The sequence below is a fragment of the Podarcis pityusensis genome (genome assembly GCF_964106645.2).
Source record: "Podarcis pityusensis genome assembly, chromosome: 16".
In the NCBI taxonomy this organism is placed as follows: Eukaryota; Metazoa; Chordata; class Lepidosauria; order Squamata; family Lacertidae; genus Podarcis; species Podarcis pityusensis.
Window position 1 is genome coordinate 3,695,532 of NC_138041.1, and position 15,169 is coordinate 3,710,700.

Here is a 15,169-nt window from a genome sequence, read left to right on the forward strand (position 1 = left end):
GCGCTGATGGGAGCTGGAGTCTAACCACCTTCTCTTGACCCCATCAACATAAGAAGCATGACAGAAGAGAGAGCCTTTTCTGCGGCTGCTTCCATATTGTGGAATTCCCTCCCAAGAGAGGCCAGGCTGAGGCTGGCTCCCTCCTCGCTCGCTCTTTCCGCCAGCAGGCTGAGCGAAATCTTCCTGTTCAAACAGACCTTTGGAAACAAGGGACTCAGCTACACTGGCAAAGAAGAAACACTTTATATTCATTGCTTATGCATTCTAACACTGCGACGCCAGATGGTGCTGTGGAGTTCCATTTTTGCCAACCCGATTTCTCATACAAAGTTTGCCACGCATTTAATTGAAACGCTTCTTTGATGTGTCTAGATTGAGCATGAGGTGCAGGCGATGCTGATCACTGGGCTGCTATCAGGTCAGGCTGTGCTTTAATACCTAGTTTTAAATGTGTTCTGATGAATTATAATCACTGCTTTTAACTAGCTTGTTTTTATTGCTTTGTATTTTTGTCCTCAAATGTTGTAAGCTGCCTTGGATCCCAACCTGGGAATAATAATAATAATAATAATAATAATAATAATAATAATACAGTAATAATAATACAGTAATAATAATAAATAATAAATATTACTTATACCCCACCCCTCTGACTGCTTTCACCCAGCTACTCTGGGTGGCTTCCAGCATGAAAGCTTCCCGATACAGGGCTGCCTTCAGATGTCTCTGGAAAGTCTGCAGTTGTCTATCCCTTGACATCTGAAGGGAGGGCGTTCCACTGGGGAGGGTGCCACCACCGAGAAAGCCCTCTGCCTGGTTCCCTGTAACTTTGCTTCTCACAGTGAGGGAACTGCCAGATGGCCCTTGGAGCTGGACCTCAGTGTCTGGGCTGGACGATGGGGGTGAAGATGCTCCTTCAGGTATACTGGGCCGAGACTGTTTAGGGTTTAAAGGTCAGCACCAACATTTTGAATTGTGCTCAGAAATGAACTGGGAGCCAATATACAAATGCATTAAACAATGACAAAATCACATTGGGAGTGTCACAGACTAGCCATTCTTTTGTTAAGTGAGACATGAAGAAATTCTTGATTTGTCTTTTTCTGCTGCCCTGGAGCCGCTGCTAAGTCTGTTTCTTGCAGGGACCTGGTTTTAAAATCTTACAGTCCTCCTTAAAATGCAATCCGCAGCCCAGTACCCTCCTGATGTTGTGGAACTACAGCTCCCGTCAGCCCCAGCCAGTGGGAATCGTAGTTCCCAAAGATGTGCAAGGGTTGGCTGATGAACACGTACAGAGCTACTCTTTCAGAGCTTAGTTAGTGCAAATGCAGGACCCATTTCCCCTTCCCTCTAGCATACTTCCTTCTGCAGGAAGATCATTCAACCCGGGCAGCTGCTCTACTGGGCAAAAGCTCCACCTGTTGGTTCCACCACAACTATAAAAAGCACAGGAGCCCTTTCAGCTGAAGCAGGGGGTGGGAAGGAGGAAGTGGGAAACTTATGACTATATTGCTGCTGTTGGTGGGTTCCCTCCCCCCGAAAAGAAATGGGAAATTGGTCATAGGAGGAACTGACTACTTTGCTTGCTAAGCCATGAAGCGGTTTTCTTCAGGCACAAAATCTGAGCTGCTTCTTCACACACACACACCAGTTTGCTAAACTATCTCACATGTATCCCTCCTTTCCTCCAACTAGCTTGAGGGGGCGCTATATCCTCCCAGCAACCCTGTGAGGTAGCTTAGGATGGGAGGCAGTAATGGATGGGCCATAGTTGCCCCTGTGGGAGCTTAATGGCTGAATTTGGCGGTGGCGGTGGGGGAGAGATTTGGTCTATTTGTCCAAAATGCCACAGCCAGACTACTGGCTGGGATTCCGTTTAGATCTCGCATAACCCATCTTAAAAGCAGCTGCACTGGTTGCCGGTTTGTTTCTGGGCCCCATTCAAGGTGCCATGATGGCAGGGGGTTGGACTAGATGACCCCTTTGGGTCTCTTGGAACTCTGTGTAAACACACCTGAATGTGAAAGTGAAGCAAGAGCACTCCCTGGTGGGACAGGCCAAAGTAAATCAATATATACTGTTCTGCACACCAGTAGATTGTGGGAAATGTATAAATTGGCCTCCTTATTATTCTGGTCCCTGGGCCTCTTCAGAGCCACCCTGCAGCATCACAGAGGCAGAAACTTTAAAAGGGGTGAGAGAAGCAGAGCTTAACCTCTGATACAGGCTTTGCGGAGGCAGCTATTCAGAAGCCAGTGATGTAAAAAGAAAAAGGCAGAGAAGTTTAACTCCTGGCCAGAAGCATCAGTTGCAGGCATCTCAACTCTTCAACTGGCAGAAGCAGGAGGCTGAGAGATGGGGGATGCTCTGGGGCAGTGTGGGGTAGTGGTTAAGACACTGAGCTAGGGACTGGGAGCAGAATTGAGAGGCCTTTTGCTGTAGCTGCTCTGTCATCATGGCGTTGCATGTTTACCTGAGCTAAGTGAGTGTTAAGGCTGTAACCACGTCAGAGATCTGAGGGAGGGCACCAGCTGAGCGTGTGGAACAGCCCGCAATTGAATCGCTGGCAGTTCCAGTTTTAGAAATAACCCCCCGAGAACCTGAGCCAGCCAGCCAAAGTAGGCATCCCTAAGTGAAATGGACCAATGTTCCTGCATTGCAGGGGGTGGGCTACATGGCCACAGGGTCCCTTCCAACTCCGTGTAAGGCAGCTGCTACGTGGTTTGTGTCCATGCAGAAGAAAGGTTGTGGCTGCCCTACACCCCATACATTTAAGGCTCCCCCCCAAAAAATCCTGGGAACTGTAGCTGCGTTTCCCAGCACCCCTAACAAATGAGTTCCCAGGATTCTTCGGAGGTTAAATGTAGCGTGGCCAAACCGATTTTTTTCTCTGTTGAGAGAGGGAAGTAATGGTTCTTATTAAAAAAGGATTAAATGAGTTTACATAGATCTCCTGATAGCTATTTATGCACAATAGAGCCTCCAGATATAGAAGCAATATATCCTGGGAGTACCAGGAAACAGGGCAAGCTGCTCCTCGTTTCTGGCTGTTGTGGGGAAAGCACCCAGTGTAATGAACCATGGATTATTACGTAAACGAGCCATTGGCTCTGCAGAAGTGTCTCTGCCAGTTCACAGGTCTGCTAGAAAAAAAAGAAACCTTTGTCCAGTCTCATTAAGAACCATGAGGACTGGGATCTTACTTTATTTTTTCTTGCAAGTAGCTCAGTGATAAGGGTGGTGGGGGTGGGCTGCAGCGCAGTGCACTATGGGTAAAGTGGCATTGGGGTGGGGAGGTGGGCAATGTTCAGGCTCTTGGGCAGGAGAGATGGATGCTGCCTTCTGTACCAAGGTTTCCTTCTTACTGCCAGCCTGTGCCCCATTGCATGCATGCTTAGGGTGCCTTGTGGGTCATGGAGCATCATGGGTACAGGGAAGGGTTGCAGCTCAGCAGCAGGACACCTGCCTTGCATGCAGAAGGCCCCAAATTCAATCCCCCAATGGCATTTCCAGGAAAGCTGGGGGGACATCCTAATACTCGAGGTGTCGGGAATACACTGTTTTTGAGGTACTGGTCAGCTGACACCCCCCACAACGCCCCATCTCTGGAAACAGACCCTAAAGCACAGCCTCATGAGATTCTGAATCCCAATGTCTATCCCACAGCACGTGAGCCTGAGATGGCACAGCGGTCCAAGTTAATTTGGCCCTGGGGGAAACACCATATTCCCGTATTCTTAAAACCCACCAGCTGAAATTCAGGAAAAAAGAAACTCTTTTCTCATCAAAGCTGAGCACAACATCATGAATAAAACATATGGCATATCGTTTATTTTGCATAATTGCTCTGTTAAGCCAGGGCAAGGGACAAAAGGCCGACACGAAAAACAGTAAAATGCTTCTGAGATACGGGCCCACAGACATCAAGCTGGTCCTCTTCATCATGAGGGCCAGAAACTTGATTTTTTTAAAAGTACACAAAAAGGGGGGGAAAGAACTAGAAATTATCCAGATGCTGAATTCTGCAGTCATTACTAAAAAGTTATTGTTGCTTTTAAATCGCAAAGTGGTTGGTGCCATATTTTTGGGACGCCGGGAGATCAATCCTTGCGCTTTGGCAAACAATGGCTGAGTTTTGCAAGATAGAAATGAGAATCGCCGTGGGTTTTTAAAAGAATTTATCCTGATCTTTCATTTTTCCTTCTCAGAAAAGACAGCACTGCATTGTTACACTATTCAATATCGTATACATAATTTCTGGAACACGAGAGGAACAGTCTTCCCCTCTATCCAAAGCCTGGGGTGCACCCCACTTTCAACTGAGATTTATGAAAGAAGACAATGGTAGATTCCAAGAATTCAGGCTTCATGCCAAATGTAAGTATATTTCGATGACGATCACACATCTCCAGAACAAGGTTCCCATCGTCTCATCTCAATTCTTACTCCCCACCCCCTAGAACAGGTGAGCAGGATGATGCCTGGATTGGGGGGGAGAGACAGGTATGTGTGTTCTTTACCCCCCACTGAAGAAGGGGGGGAGGGGAAGACATCACCAGGAACAACAGATGGACAGGAAACCTGCTCAGATTAAATCTGCTTGTTTCCAGAATTGTGTGAGCACCGGGGGAAGATTGCAGCCCTGTCCCATTTCACATTAAGAGAGGGATGGACACAAAGGGGACCCACGTGAACCCCAAAATCCTCAACAATGCAACAACAACAAAAAGCTTTTGTGCTACGGATGCTTTTTATGGCTTGGAAGTGTCCCCCGTCCTGAAGCGTTACAAGAAAAAAGGAAGCCAAGAGGGTTCTCCTAATGAGCGAGGCCCACTTTTAATTGCACAGGTTATGGGAGGAAACAGGGCCAGCTTCAATGGTGGATACCTTGAGTCTCATCATCCCAGAAGGCAAACACCACACTTGCTTGTCTGGGTTTCCAGAGAACAGAGGAACCTAAAGGCTTCCTTCAGGACAAGCCATGCCTACTTTTTCCTTGACTAGCCAGGTGCAGCCAGCTTCAATGTCCCCCAACTTCCTTGTTGTTCCCAGTGCCGGCTGGCATCCCAGTTCCCCTATACATTATGGGGAGAGCACAATGCTCTAAAGACATACACAGCATTCAAGCCCTGGTGGGGGGCTTGGCGGCTGCTGGGAAAGGGGGGCACTTGAGAAAGTTGCTAGCCCAGCAGGGTGAACCGTTGGGGTGGGGGCAGGCAGACCCCTCCATTTCATTAACACTGCTCGAGGGAGATAACGTGCAAGACCTGAACACACGAGTGCGGACGCTAGTGAAACGAGTGCGCGGCAACGAGTTCCTCTATATGCCTCGGGTGTTCACAGGTGACGGAATTACACAGCGCTTTAAGCATCATTTCAGGGGGCAAATTCTGCCCCCATTCCCTGACATCGTATAAACAAGAATACAATTTTGATATATTTATATATATATGTATATATGTATAAAAGGTTATGGCGTAGGGTGTTTCTTTTTTAAAAAACCAAACACCCATTGAGCTTTTAAAAATCCCTGATGATCGCACACTGAGCATCGTCCACTCATCGGGCTCCCCAAGTCCTCGCGACCGCTTTTGGACTCTGCACACGCGGCTTTCTCCAAAACACAACCAGTTCGCGGCAGGTCTGCCGGGAAGGAGGGAAACAGCGGCCTCGCCGGAGGCTCCACCCAAGTTGGGAACGAACCGGACTCCCTCTGCGACGCCTCGCCTGCAGCGCTTCTGCTTCCCAGAAGTAGGAAGACTTTGGCAGTCTTTGACAGAAGTTAGAAAGGGTGGGGGGAGTCACAAACGCTCCTCCCTCCCTGCGTCGCTACACGGGGGGCCAGGGGAAACTGCACCATCTGCACAGATCTTTTCCCATCCTTATTCCGAAAAGGGGGGGAACATGTTCAGCTCGGGAAACTCTTCGTTGTTGTAGCTGGCTCCTTGTTCCCCTAGCATGGACAACATGTCCTGTAAATGAAAGGGAATTCGAAAATGAGAATGAAATTATCGTTGCTTAGGTGACAGTGCACTGTATCTTCTAGGACGGGCAGAAAGTGGTTCCTGAACGCAGGAGAAGGGTTTCCTACTTGCAAACATTTAACAGCACCCCCTAAAATGAACCCCACCCTCAAATGTGCTATGTAAAACCTTTATCTGTATTAACTCAGATCCCTTCTGGATCATACATTTAAAGCACCCTTATACCACTTTAGGGACGTGGGTGGCGCTGTGGGTTAGACCACAGAGCCTAGGACTTGCTGATCCGAAGGTTGGCGGTTCGAATCCCTGCAACGGGGTGAGCTCCCGTTGCTCAGTCCCTGCTCCTGCCAACCTAGCAGTTCGAAAGCACCTCAAAGTGCAAGTAGATAAATAGGTACCGCTCTGGCGGGAAGGTAAACGGTGTTTCCGTGCACTGCTCTGGTTCGCCAGAAGCGGCTTAGTCATGCTGGCCACATGACCTGGAAGCTGTACACCGGCTCCCTCGGCCAATAAAGCGAGATGAGCGCCACAACCCCAGAGTCAGTCACGACTGGACCTAATGGTCAGGGGTCCCTTTACCTTTACCTTTATACTACTTTAATAGTTATGGCTTCCCAGAAAGAATCCTGGGGACTGTCGTTTGTTAAGGGTGCTGTGAGAGGATCTAGAGCTGCTGCCGGTCTATGTAGACAATACTGAGTTAGGTGGACCAACGGTCTCGCTCAGTATAGTGCAGCTTCTTGGGTTATCAGTGCTTTTAAATAAATCAAAGATGGGGAAATAGTGTCGGCTGCTGGAGGTTTAAATCCTGGTTTGGATCCCTAGCAAGAGGATCCTTGGTGTCTTGGCCTCTGTTTATAAAAAAGGGGGGAGGAAAAGTTACTGGAATCGTGGCGGAGGGGAGGTTGACTGACCGGGAAGACTTCTGACTGGTTTGGTGGTGGCTGCTGGGCGTGCGACTCGCTTGGACTCTGTCCGTGGTGCTGACCCTGCCACTGCGACCACACGGCGACCCCCTCCGCTGCCCGGGGCTGGAACGGGGCTGGGGCCTGCCCGCTCTCTCCAGCAGCTTTGAAAGGAACAAAAATGCGGTTAGCACCGAGTGTAGGAGACAAGACTGTTCTTTCCCCATGCCCTTGATAACACGCTTTGGTCTAGATTGACTGGTTTGGCTTAGAAGGAGTTGGTGGGCGGAAACACCCTGCTTTGGGCTGCAGAAAGAGGTCTAGCAATCAGAAGTGGGGCGGAAGGTAGATCCCAGGTGGATTCACAGGAGATGCCCTCCCTTGTGAGGTGAGCCTGTCTCCCTTGTTATTGACATTGAAGAAGCATTTGAAAGTATTCCTGTTGGAAGACTGAAAGATACTGTTCCCGGCAACCATGAAATGATTGTGCAATTGATGGCATGCTCTGAATAACTCTTGCAATGTTACAGAGACTTTGGACATATTGGAGAACTGAAATTTGGATGAACTCTAATATGCAGTTGATTAAGAAACTTAAAGCACCCACAGAGGGGAGGAGGGGAGTCCTAAGATTTGGGAGAATCTTGTTTTATTTTAAACTTTTCTTTAATGAAAAATGTTAATCATGATTTATTTTGTAAAACCAATAAAAATTATTTCAAAAAATTGATTATGCTTTTGTTTCCACGACAAACACATTTAAAAGGATGTAGAATATTAATCAGCCAAAGGCTTGGTTGAAGGGAAATGCTTTTGCCTGGCGCCTAAAGATATGCAAGGAAGGTGCCAGGTGGGCCTCCCTGGGGAGAGCATTCCACAAGCAGGGAGCCACTACAGAAAAGGCCCTGTTGTCATGTTGCCAGCCTCTGGACCTCTCTTAGAGGAGGCACATGAAAAAGGGACTCAGATGATGATCCCAGGGTCCATGTAGGTTCATATGGAGAGAGGCGGTCCTTGTGGGCTCTTGTTTCGTTCAGGCATGGTCTCCCCAGCCCTAGCAGAAGGTGCCTGGATTTGAACCTGGGACTTTCTGCAAGCAAAGCAGATATTCTTCTGCTGAGCTCCGGCCCTTCCCGCTATGCTCAACATACATGCCCATCATTTCACAGCGTTGCTTCTGCAGAACGAGGAACTGCACGACGACAGAGTCCTGCCTCTTCAGCAGAAGGATCACCGCTGGCAACTTCCAAACCCGGTGGGGAACACTCACCAAAGCTGGCGTTGCGGCTGGCAAGGCTTGGGTAGGCAGACCCGCCTGGCGAAGCTGTGGAGCCTTGTGTCGACATGGGGCTGAAGGAGGACGGGGTGCCTTGGAAGGTGCCCATGGCAAAGGAAGGCGGCCGAGTCTTAACAGCGTGGGAAGCCGCCTGCTAGAAGAGCACGAAAAAGAAATTTAAACAGTGAGCAGATAAATAAAAAGCAACTGGTAGGTTACCAGAAGCTGGAGTGTATGTCCTTGCAGGAACAAAATGACCTTCCTTGGAGATTTTTAAGCAGAGGCTGGATGGTCGTCTGTTATGTACAATCTCGTTGAGATTCCTACATCGCAGGGGATTGGATTAGATAACCACCAGGGGTCCCTGCCAACTCTACAGTTCTATGATTCTATGAGGCAGAAGCTTCCTATACTCCTAAACCAGGCCCAGTTCCAGCTCCTCCAGCAGACACGGCAGCTTGTGACTATTCAACACAAAACTGTGGCTAAGCCCAGTTCGTACTAGGGATGCCCATATATATGGTCTGCAGGAAAAAGACAAAAACTACCTGGGCAGTGAAAGACGTGCGTGTCGTCCCTGAAGCCCAAGTGGTCCCGGAGACCTGATCAGGATTGGAGTGGCGAGAGATCTGGGCCAGGATCTGCCCCGCCGAGGCCGAATGCGGTGCTGTGGGCAGCTGCTGCTGAATGACGTTCACGGGGGGCACCATCGTGCTGCTCCTACAGAGGCGAGGAAGAGGGCAGAGTTAAGGGAGGAAAGGCCAGTGTGGCTGAAGAGGCACGCAGAGAGCTGGCGTGCCATTCATTCCTCTATTTGTTCACTCAGTTTCTATCTCGCCTTTCTTCTGAGGAGCTCAAGGCGGCATACGTGGTCCCCCCCGCCCCCTTTGATGTAGCTTAAGCTGAGAGACTGTGAGCTTGGTGGCTGAGTGAGGATTTGAACCCTCACTCACTCTAACCACTGCACTGTGGAGGCTGGGCTAAACTGGAAAGGAAACTCAGCCAATTGCAGGAGTCTTGAGACTATCCCTTAGACCTCACCTGAAGTTCTCGGTGGGACGCGGAGCTATGAAACTGCTTCCCTGGGAGAAGAGAGACTGGCTGGCAGGCAGAGAGCCAGAAGAGACAGCTTTCGTCTGGTCTGATTGAGAGAGAGAGAGAGAAGCATGGTTAGCCCCGACCTGGCCACCCAAGAACGGGATATTGGGCGGTATCCAACAAAGACCTACTGATACTAATGGGCCTTATTCCGAGAGACAGGCTCTCTCCTTGCCCTTCCTGCTGGCAGAAGAAGATAAATTTATTCTGACAGGCTTTTGGGAATGACTGTTTATAAGTAAAGTGCTTCTGAAATTGCCTTTTTATTATCTATATTTCAATCTGCCTTTATGCTATTTTCCTTCCACTCTAGTTTGTTGTTGTTTAGTCGTTTAGTCGTGTCCGACTCTTCGTGACCCCCTGGACCAGAGCACGCCAGGCACTCCTGTCTTCCACTGCCTCCCACAGTTTGGTCAGACTCATGTTTGTAGCTTCGAGAACACTGTCCCACCATCTCATGCTCTGTCGTCCCCTTCTCCTCGTGCCCTCCATCTTTCCCAACATCAGGGTCTTTTCCAGGGAGTCTTCTCTTTTCATGAGGTGGCCAAAGTATTGGAGCCTCAGCTTCACGATCTGTCCTTCCAGTGAGCACTCAGGGCTGATTTCCTTAAGAATCGATACGTTTGATCTTCTTGCAGTCCATGGGACTCTCAAGAGTCTCCTCCAGCACCATAATTCAAAAGCATCAATTCTTCGGTGATCAGCCTTCTTTATGGTCCAGCTCTCACTTCCATACATCACTACTGGGAAAACCATGGCTTTAACTATACGGACATTTGTTGGCAAGGTGATGTCTCTGCTTTTTAAGATGCTGTCTAGGTTTGCCATCGCCTTTCTCCCAAGGAGCAGGTGTCTTTTAATTTTGTGACTGCTGTCACCATCTGCAGTGATCATGGAGCCCAAGAAAGTAAAATCTCTCACTGCCTCCATTTCTTCCCCTTCTATTTGCCAGGAGGTGATGGGACCAGTGGCCATGATCTTTGTTTTTTTGATGTTGAGCTTCAGACCATATTTTGCGCTCTCCTCTTTCACCCTCATTAAAAGGTTCTTTAATTCCTCCTCACTTTCTGCCATCAAGGTTGTGTCATCTGCATATCTGAGGTTGTTGATATTTCTTCCGGCGATCTTAATTCCGGCTTGGGATTCATCCAGCCCAGCCTTTTGCATGATGAATTCTGCATATAAGTTAAATAAGCAGGGAGTGATCATGGATCACTGCCTTGCCGTGGCGAAGGGGCCTGAATAACTCAGAGAAGCTATGAGCTATGCTGTGCAGGGCCACCCAAGATGGACAGGTCATAGTGGAGAGTTTTGACCAAACGTGATCCACCTGGAGCAGGAACCGGCAAGCCACTCCAGTATCCCTGCCAAGAAAACTCCATGGACAAAGGCCACTCTAGTTTAAACAAACTATTTTAAAATATGCTTTTAGCTTCTTATACTTTCTCTGTGCCGCTTTAACTTGTGTAAGTTGCCTTGAGTCCCGGCCTGGGGAGAAGGCAGGATTTATAAATTAAACAGCTAAATAAGGAACAAATCCACCACCTTCGTTCATTTCAAGGGGTCCTGGTCTTAGCAGGACTAATGCTGGATCCAACTCATAGGAAGCTATAGCAAAAAGGCTGCTTGGGCCCATCTCGCCCAGGACTGTCGACACTGACGGCAGCGCCTCTCCAAGGTTTCAGGTGAGGTTGGACGTCCCCAGCCCTACCTGGATATGCCTCTGGGGTTTGAACTTGGGACCTCTGGTGTTCCCCAAGATTTCTCTCTTTTTTTCTCCCAGGGGATGGACTGACATGACTACTGATTACCGGCTCTGATTTCCCACCCCCCAACCCCAACCCTTTCACCTGTGCTGATGCTGCTGTAAATTTCACTGAAGCGAGGGTCCCGCTCCTGACTGAAGAGGGTCTCTGCTTTCTCCAGAGGTTTGCCATGGTCCGGGCCGGTGGTGGCCACCGGTTGAACGGCAGCCTGGAAGGAGATGAGCAAACACAAGGTTGCACAGTCAGCTCAGTCCTACTCCTGAGTAGATCCTCTGAAATCAACGCGCCTAAGGTCAGTCAAAACCATTAACTGCAGAGTCTTGAGTATGATTAATGTTGGATACAATCTGCAGGTGTCAACATGGGCACACACAACTAAATAAGTGATAAGCCCAGGGATTTATTTCCATTTCCATCCCCCACCCCGTCCCGAGAGTTCAGGGCACCATACCCCATTCCTCCTCCCCTAATTTTAACCTCACAACTACCCCAAGAAGTGGGTTAGGCTGAGAGATGGCAACTGGGCCCCTGGACACCCCAATAAGCTTCACGGCTGAGCAAGGATTGGAATCTAGGTGTGTTCTAACATAAATCCTGCAACATGCCACTTAAATGAGAATGGACAGGGTGGGAGAATCCTGTTTGGATTGCCACTCCACAAAATCTATGTTTTCAGTTGTGTGCATGCAAAGGGGGCAGGCTGAAGGATGGCTGAAGAGGGGAGTTATGAAAAAAAAAAAGTCATTTCTTCCTCTCATGCCACTGCAGTCCTGTATTGAACGACTCCTCTAGTCGCAAATGGCGACTGGCAACTCCACAGAGGTGAGCACCACGAGTTCCTTCCAGTGGAGTGTGTGGTCTGCCAAAGGAGGGACACAGTGATCCGTGTCAGCGGGTGTGTTTGTGTGTGCCCTCTGCCAGGTCTCAATTTAGGGCAGGGAGCTGGGACGAGTCCCCATGGAAACTCTTGGAACCTTTGCCGATTTACCTGGGTGTGGTCGTAACTGGCTAAGCTCTCCCTGACAGGGACCACGTCGACGTCTGTTGGCTGCGTCGCCTGCTGCCTGAAACGCAAGCCATTGTTAAGAGGTTAGGAGCCGGTCGTGGGTCAGAGGAAAGTGCCACAAAGCAGGGAGAGGAACTGAGCAGAGCTTACAAGGTGCTCCGACACCTACATGCCCCGGGGGGCCTTGGGATAGACCCCTCACAGAGCAAAGGGCCCCAGGGTGACTCCAGCCAGCCCCCAACTTACCTCGTCGCCAGCTGGGCAGGACTCATCTCCAAAGGCAGGCTGGCGTTCGGGCCCAGTTGGGGCCGCTGCATCTGACTGGCCAAGGCAGGCCGGGACTCCTGGCTGGCATTCCTGGGGGGTCATCGGGGAAGGGAAGGTCAGGGATCGGAGGGAGCCAATTGCAACCCTCAGAGCCTTCCAGTGAGCCTGGGGATCTTTCTGCCCCTCCCTCTTCTTAAGGCTGTTTTTGGCACCTGCTAAAGTCTTTTTCGCTACCCCAGACACACAATTCTTTTTACACGTATCTGTTGGTTTTAAATCTGCATTTTGAGAAATTTCAGGCATGTTTGTTTTTAAAGCTTGATTGTGATCAGTTTAAAAACAAAACAAAACACCTTACACTGTTCTACGTAAGCGACTCCATAATAAATGCAAAATCTGGCTTTGATTTCTCTGAAGCTCCCCGTCTGAAGCTGGTATATGGAAATGGGATGGATGAGTGTATGGGTGTGTGGGGTTCTCCCCACCCCCAAGTGAAGGGGCAGAGATAGATTGTGCAAAAGCTTACTCAAGCCGACTGCCACAACACTCTCTCAGAGGCCACCCGCCCCTCCACACCACCACAAAATTATTTTTAAAATAGACTGAAAGATGGGCAGTGGGCAGAAAATTGAGAGCAGTCTCCAATGTTGGCGCTACTCAAAGCAGAGCTACTGAAATCAATCAACATAACTTAGTTCCATTCATTTCAATGGGTCTACTCTCAGTAAAACTTAGCTGGAGATGATTCTTAGTCTTTAGCTCAACCTGCAAATGTGTCCCAGTTTCAGATTTAGGGATGGTGAATGTATGGATTCACTCAAGGAAATGACACCAACATGACAATATGGGGCAGACCAAGAGGAGAGCTAGTGTCCTGATGGCTGAGGGGGGCGGCATTATGGGTCGCATCCCATGCCAGTCCTACTCAGCTGCAGACCCACTGAAACTAATGAACCTCCTGCTGTGGATGGGCCATTGGCCTGATCCAGCAGGCTTTTCTTATGTTCTCCAAGGTAGTCAGGTTCTGTAGGTCTGCTCCAATTAAGGCTAGCGTATTCCCTGACATCACAGCAGCCTGTCCAATCAAGAGCAAAAGAGGGGTATACTCAGAGCAGACAGGCGGTTTAGACCAAGGGAAGGGCAGAAAGTAGACTGAGATCTGTGGGGAGATCTCAGGGCAATTTTGCAGTAGATCAACAAGGGTTTCTGACCCCAGAGCAAGAAAAAGCAAGTTTTCCCACCTAGGTTAGGCAGCTAAAATGAAGAAATCTGAACTCATAGTTGGCAGATTTTTGTGTGTGTGCAAAAGAGCTGTGACCTCTAGCACTGGAAACAAATCCCTACACTCAGAAATGGGATTGGAGGCTCCTTGCTCCTTAATTCTAAGGGCAGCAGCTAACTAAGTTCCAGTCAGGGCAGACATATGGAAATCTATGGACCTAAGTTAGCCTGTCCACTGATTTCAGTGAGTCCACTCTGCATAGGACTAGCATCGGGTACCCAAAGGCCACATTCACACTATAAATTTAAAGCACGGTGATGTGACTTTAAAGAGCCATGGCTTCCCCCCCAACGAATCCTGGGAGCTGTAGTTGATGCTGAGAGTGTTCAGGAAGAGTGTCATATTCCTTTTCCAGAGCTACAATTCCCAGAGAGGCTTATCCCTCTTTCCCATGAAACTCTGGGAATTGTAGTTCTGAGAAGGGAATAGAGGGGCCTCCTAACAACTCCCAGCACCCTTAACAAATAATATTTTCCCTAATTCTTTGAGGGAAGCTGTGACTTTTCAAAGTTGTATTTAAAAGTGAATGTGCCCTGCCTAATTTTGCATCTGGCTGGTAGGTCTTGGGGTTCAACTGAACAACAACCAAAAAAAAGGCAAAGGAGATTTGACAACCCAGAAGCAGAAACTTATTTTAATGCATTTTGCTTAAAAAGAGGCTGGAATGAAGCTAAGGAGGAGTTTTTTGGGGTGGGAGACTGCAAAGCCCCCTCTGCCCTGCAAGTCTTTCAAGGACACAGCGAAAGAGCAGGCCCCGCTGCCAGTGGGGGTGGCACAGGGGGTCCCCGCGTACGTACTTCACATTGGTGTTGGTACAGATGATGTACTCTATCTCATCTGAGTAGGGGTTCTGGAAGGTGAAGGAGCTAGTTCTCATCCAGAGCCATTCTTGGTTCTTGGACCGGAAACGGAACATGACGGACAGAACTTGGCCTTTTAACTTCACCACCTGGAAAAACGGGGGTGGGGTGGGGTTTTGTTTTGGTTTTATGCCGGCAACAGCAGCAGCCACAGCAGAGGGGTGGAAAGGAAGGACCCCCCCCCCAAACAAAACATGCACTTCCTGAAAGAGCAGCGCTTACCCTAAGACCCAGGATCAGAAGAACCCCAAATAAAGCTCTGCTACTTTGGAGCTTCCCAATCTTAGCCCCCCACTTCGGCTTTCTAAAAAATGCCAGCAAAGGGGACTAGGGCAAGAGATGAGATTGGGTTGGGGGCTGCAACTTGCCTGCCCTCTTTTAATGCCAGCACTGGCTACAATTCCTCGTTGCCTGGGATTTTGGAGGTTGCTTTCCCTGGGGCAAGGATTCCCCCTATGCCTCTCACCACCCCTGCTTTGCACCCCAAAGGTGGTTTTGCCTGGCTGGAGATGTTTCCTCGAACTCTGATCCTGCCTCTCGCTCACCTGGACAGAAGACAGAGAGGCATCTGTGTGTGTGTAGGAACCAATCTATTCTACAGAACTCAAATTTACGTTCTTGGCCCCACCCACTTTTGACTCTGGCCCCACCCACCAGTGGCATGTGGCCCCCAGAAGGTTGCCAAGAACGGAATGTGGCCCTCAAGCTGAAAAAGTGGTTTCTGC

At 49.2% G+C, this 15,169-nt stretch overlaps 1 protein-coding gene and 1 long non-coding RNA gene across 6 annotated transcripts in view; one reads left to right on the top strand and one right to left on the bottom strand.

The window, feature by feature from the left end:
* LOC308465130 overlaps positions 1-4,345 on the top strand; it is a 27,826-nt gene extending 23,481 nt beyond the window's left edge. For 2 of the 3 annotated variants that reach the window (XR_013980265.1, XR_013980266.1), the window contains 2 exons: positions 373-418; positions 4,209-4,338. This is a non-coding gene — a long non-coding RNA (uncharacterized lncRNA). Of the gene's footprint in view, positions 1-372; positions 419-4,208 lie in introns of all 3 variants that reach the window. The other variant, XR_013980264.1, reaches the window with a different exon arrangement.
* Positions 3,810-15,169, bottom strand: part of ARNT (aryl hydrocarbon receptor nuclear translocator) — a 38,341-nt gene continuing 26,981 nt past the window's right edge. For 2 of the 3 annotated variants that reach the window (XM_080984587.1, XM_080984585.1), the window contains 9 exons: positions 14,382-14,533; positions 12,282-12,392; positions 12,018-12,093; positions 11,114-11,237; positions 9,207-9,306; positions 8,714-8,885; positions 8,160-8,319; positions 6,899-7,053; positions 3,810-5,972 (listed from right to left, as the gene is read on the bottom strand). In XM_080984587.1, coding sequence (XP_080840713.1) covers positions 5,883-5,972; positions 6,899-7,053; positions 8,160-8,319; positions 8,714-8,885; positions 9,207-9,306; positions 11,114-11,237; positions 12,018-12,093; positions 12,282-12,392; positions 14,382-14,533 — 1,140 coding nt within the window. In that variant the 3' untranslated portion in view covers positions 3,810-5,882. The remainder of the gene's footprint in view (positions 5,973-6,898; positions 7,054-8,159; positions 8,320-8,713; positions 8,886-9,206; positions 9,307-11,113; positions 11,238-12,017; positions 12,094-12,281; positions 12,393-14,381; positions 14,534-15,169) is intronic. The other variant, XM_080984586.1, reaches the window with a different exon arrangement.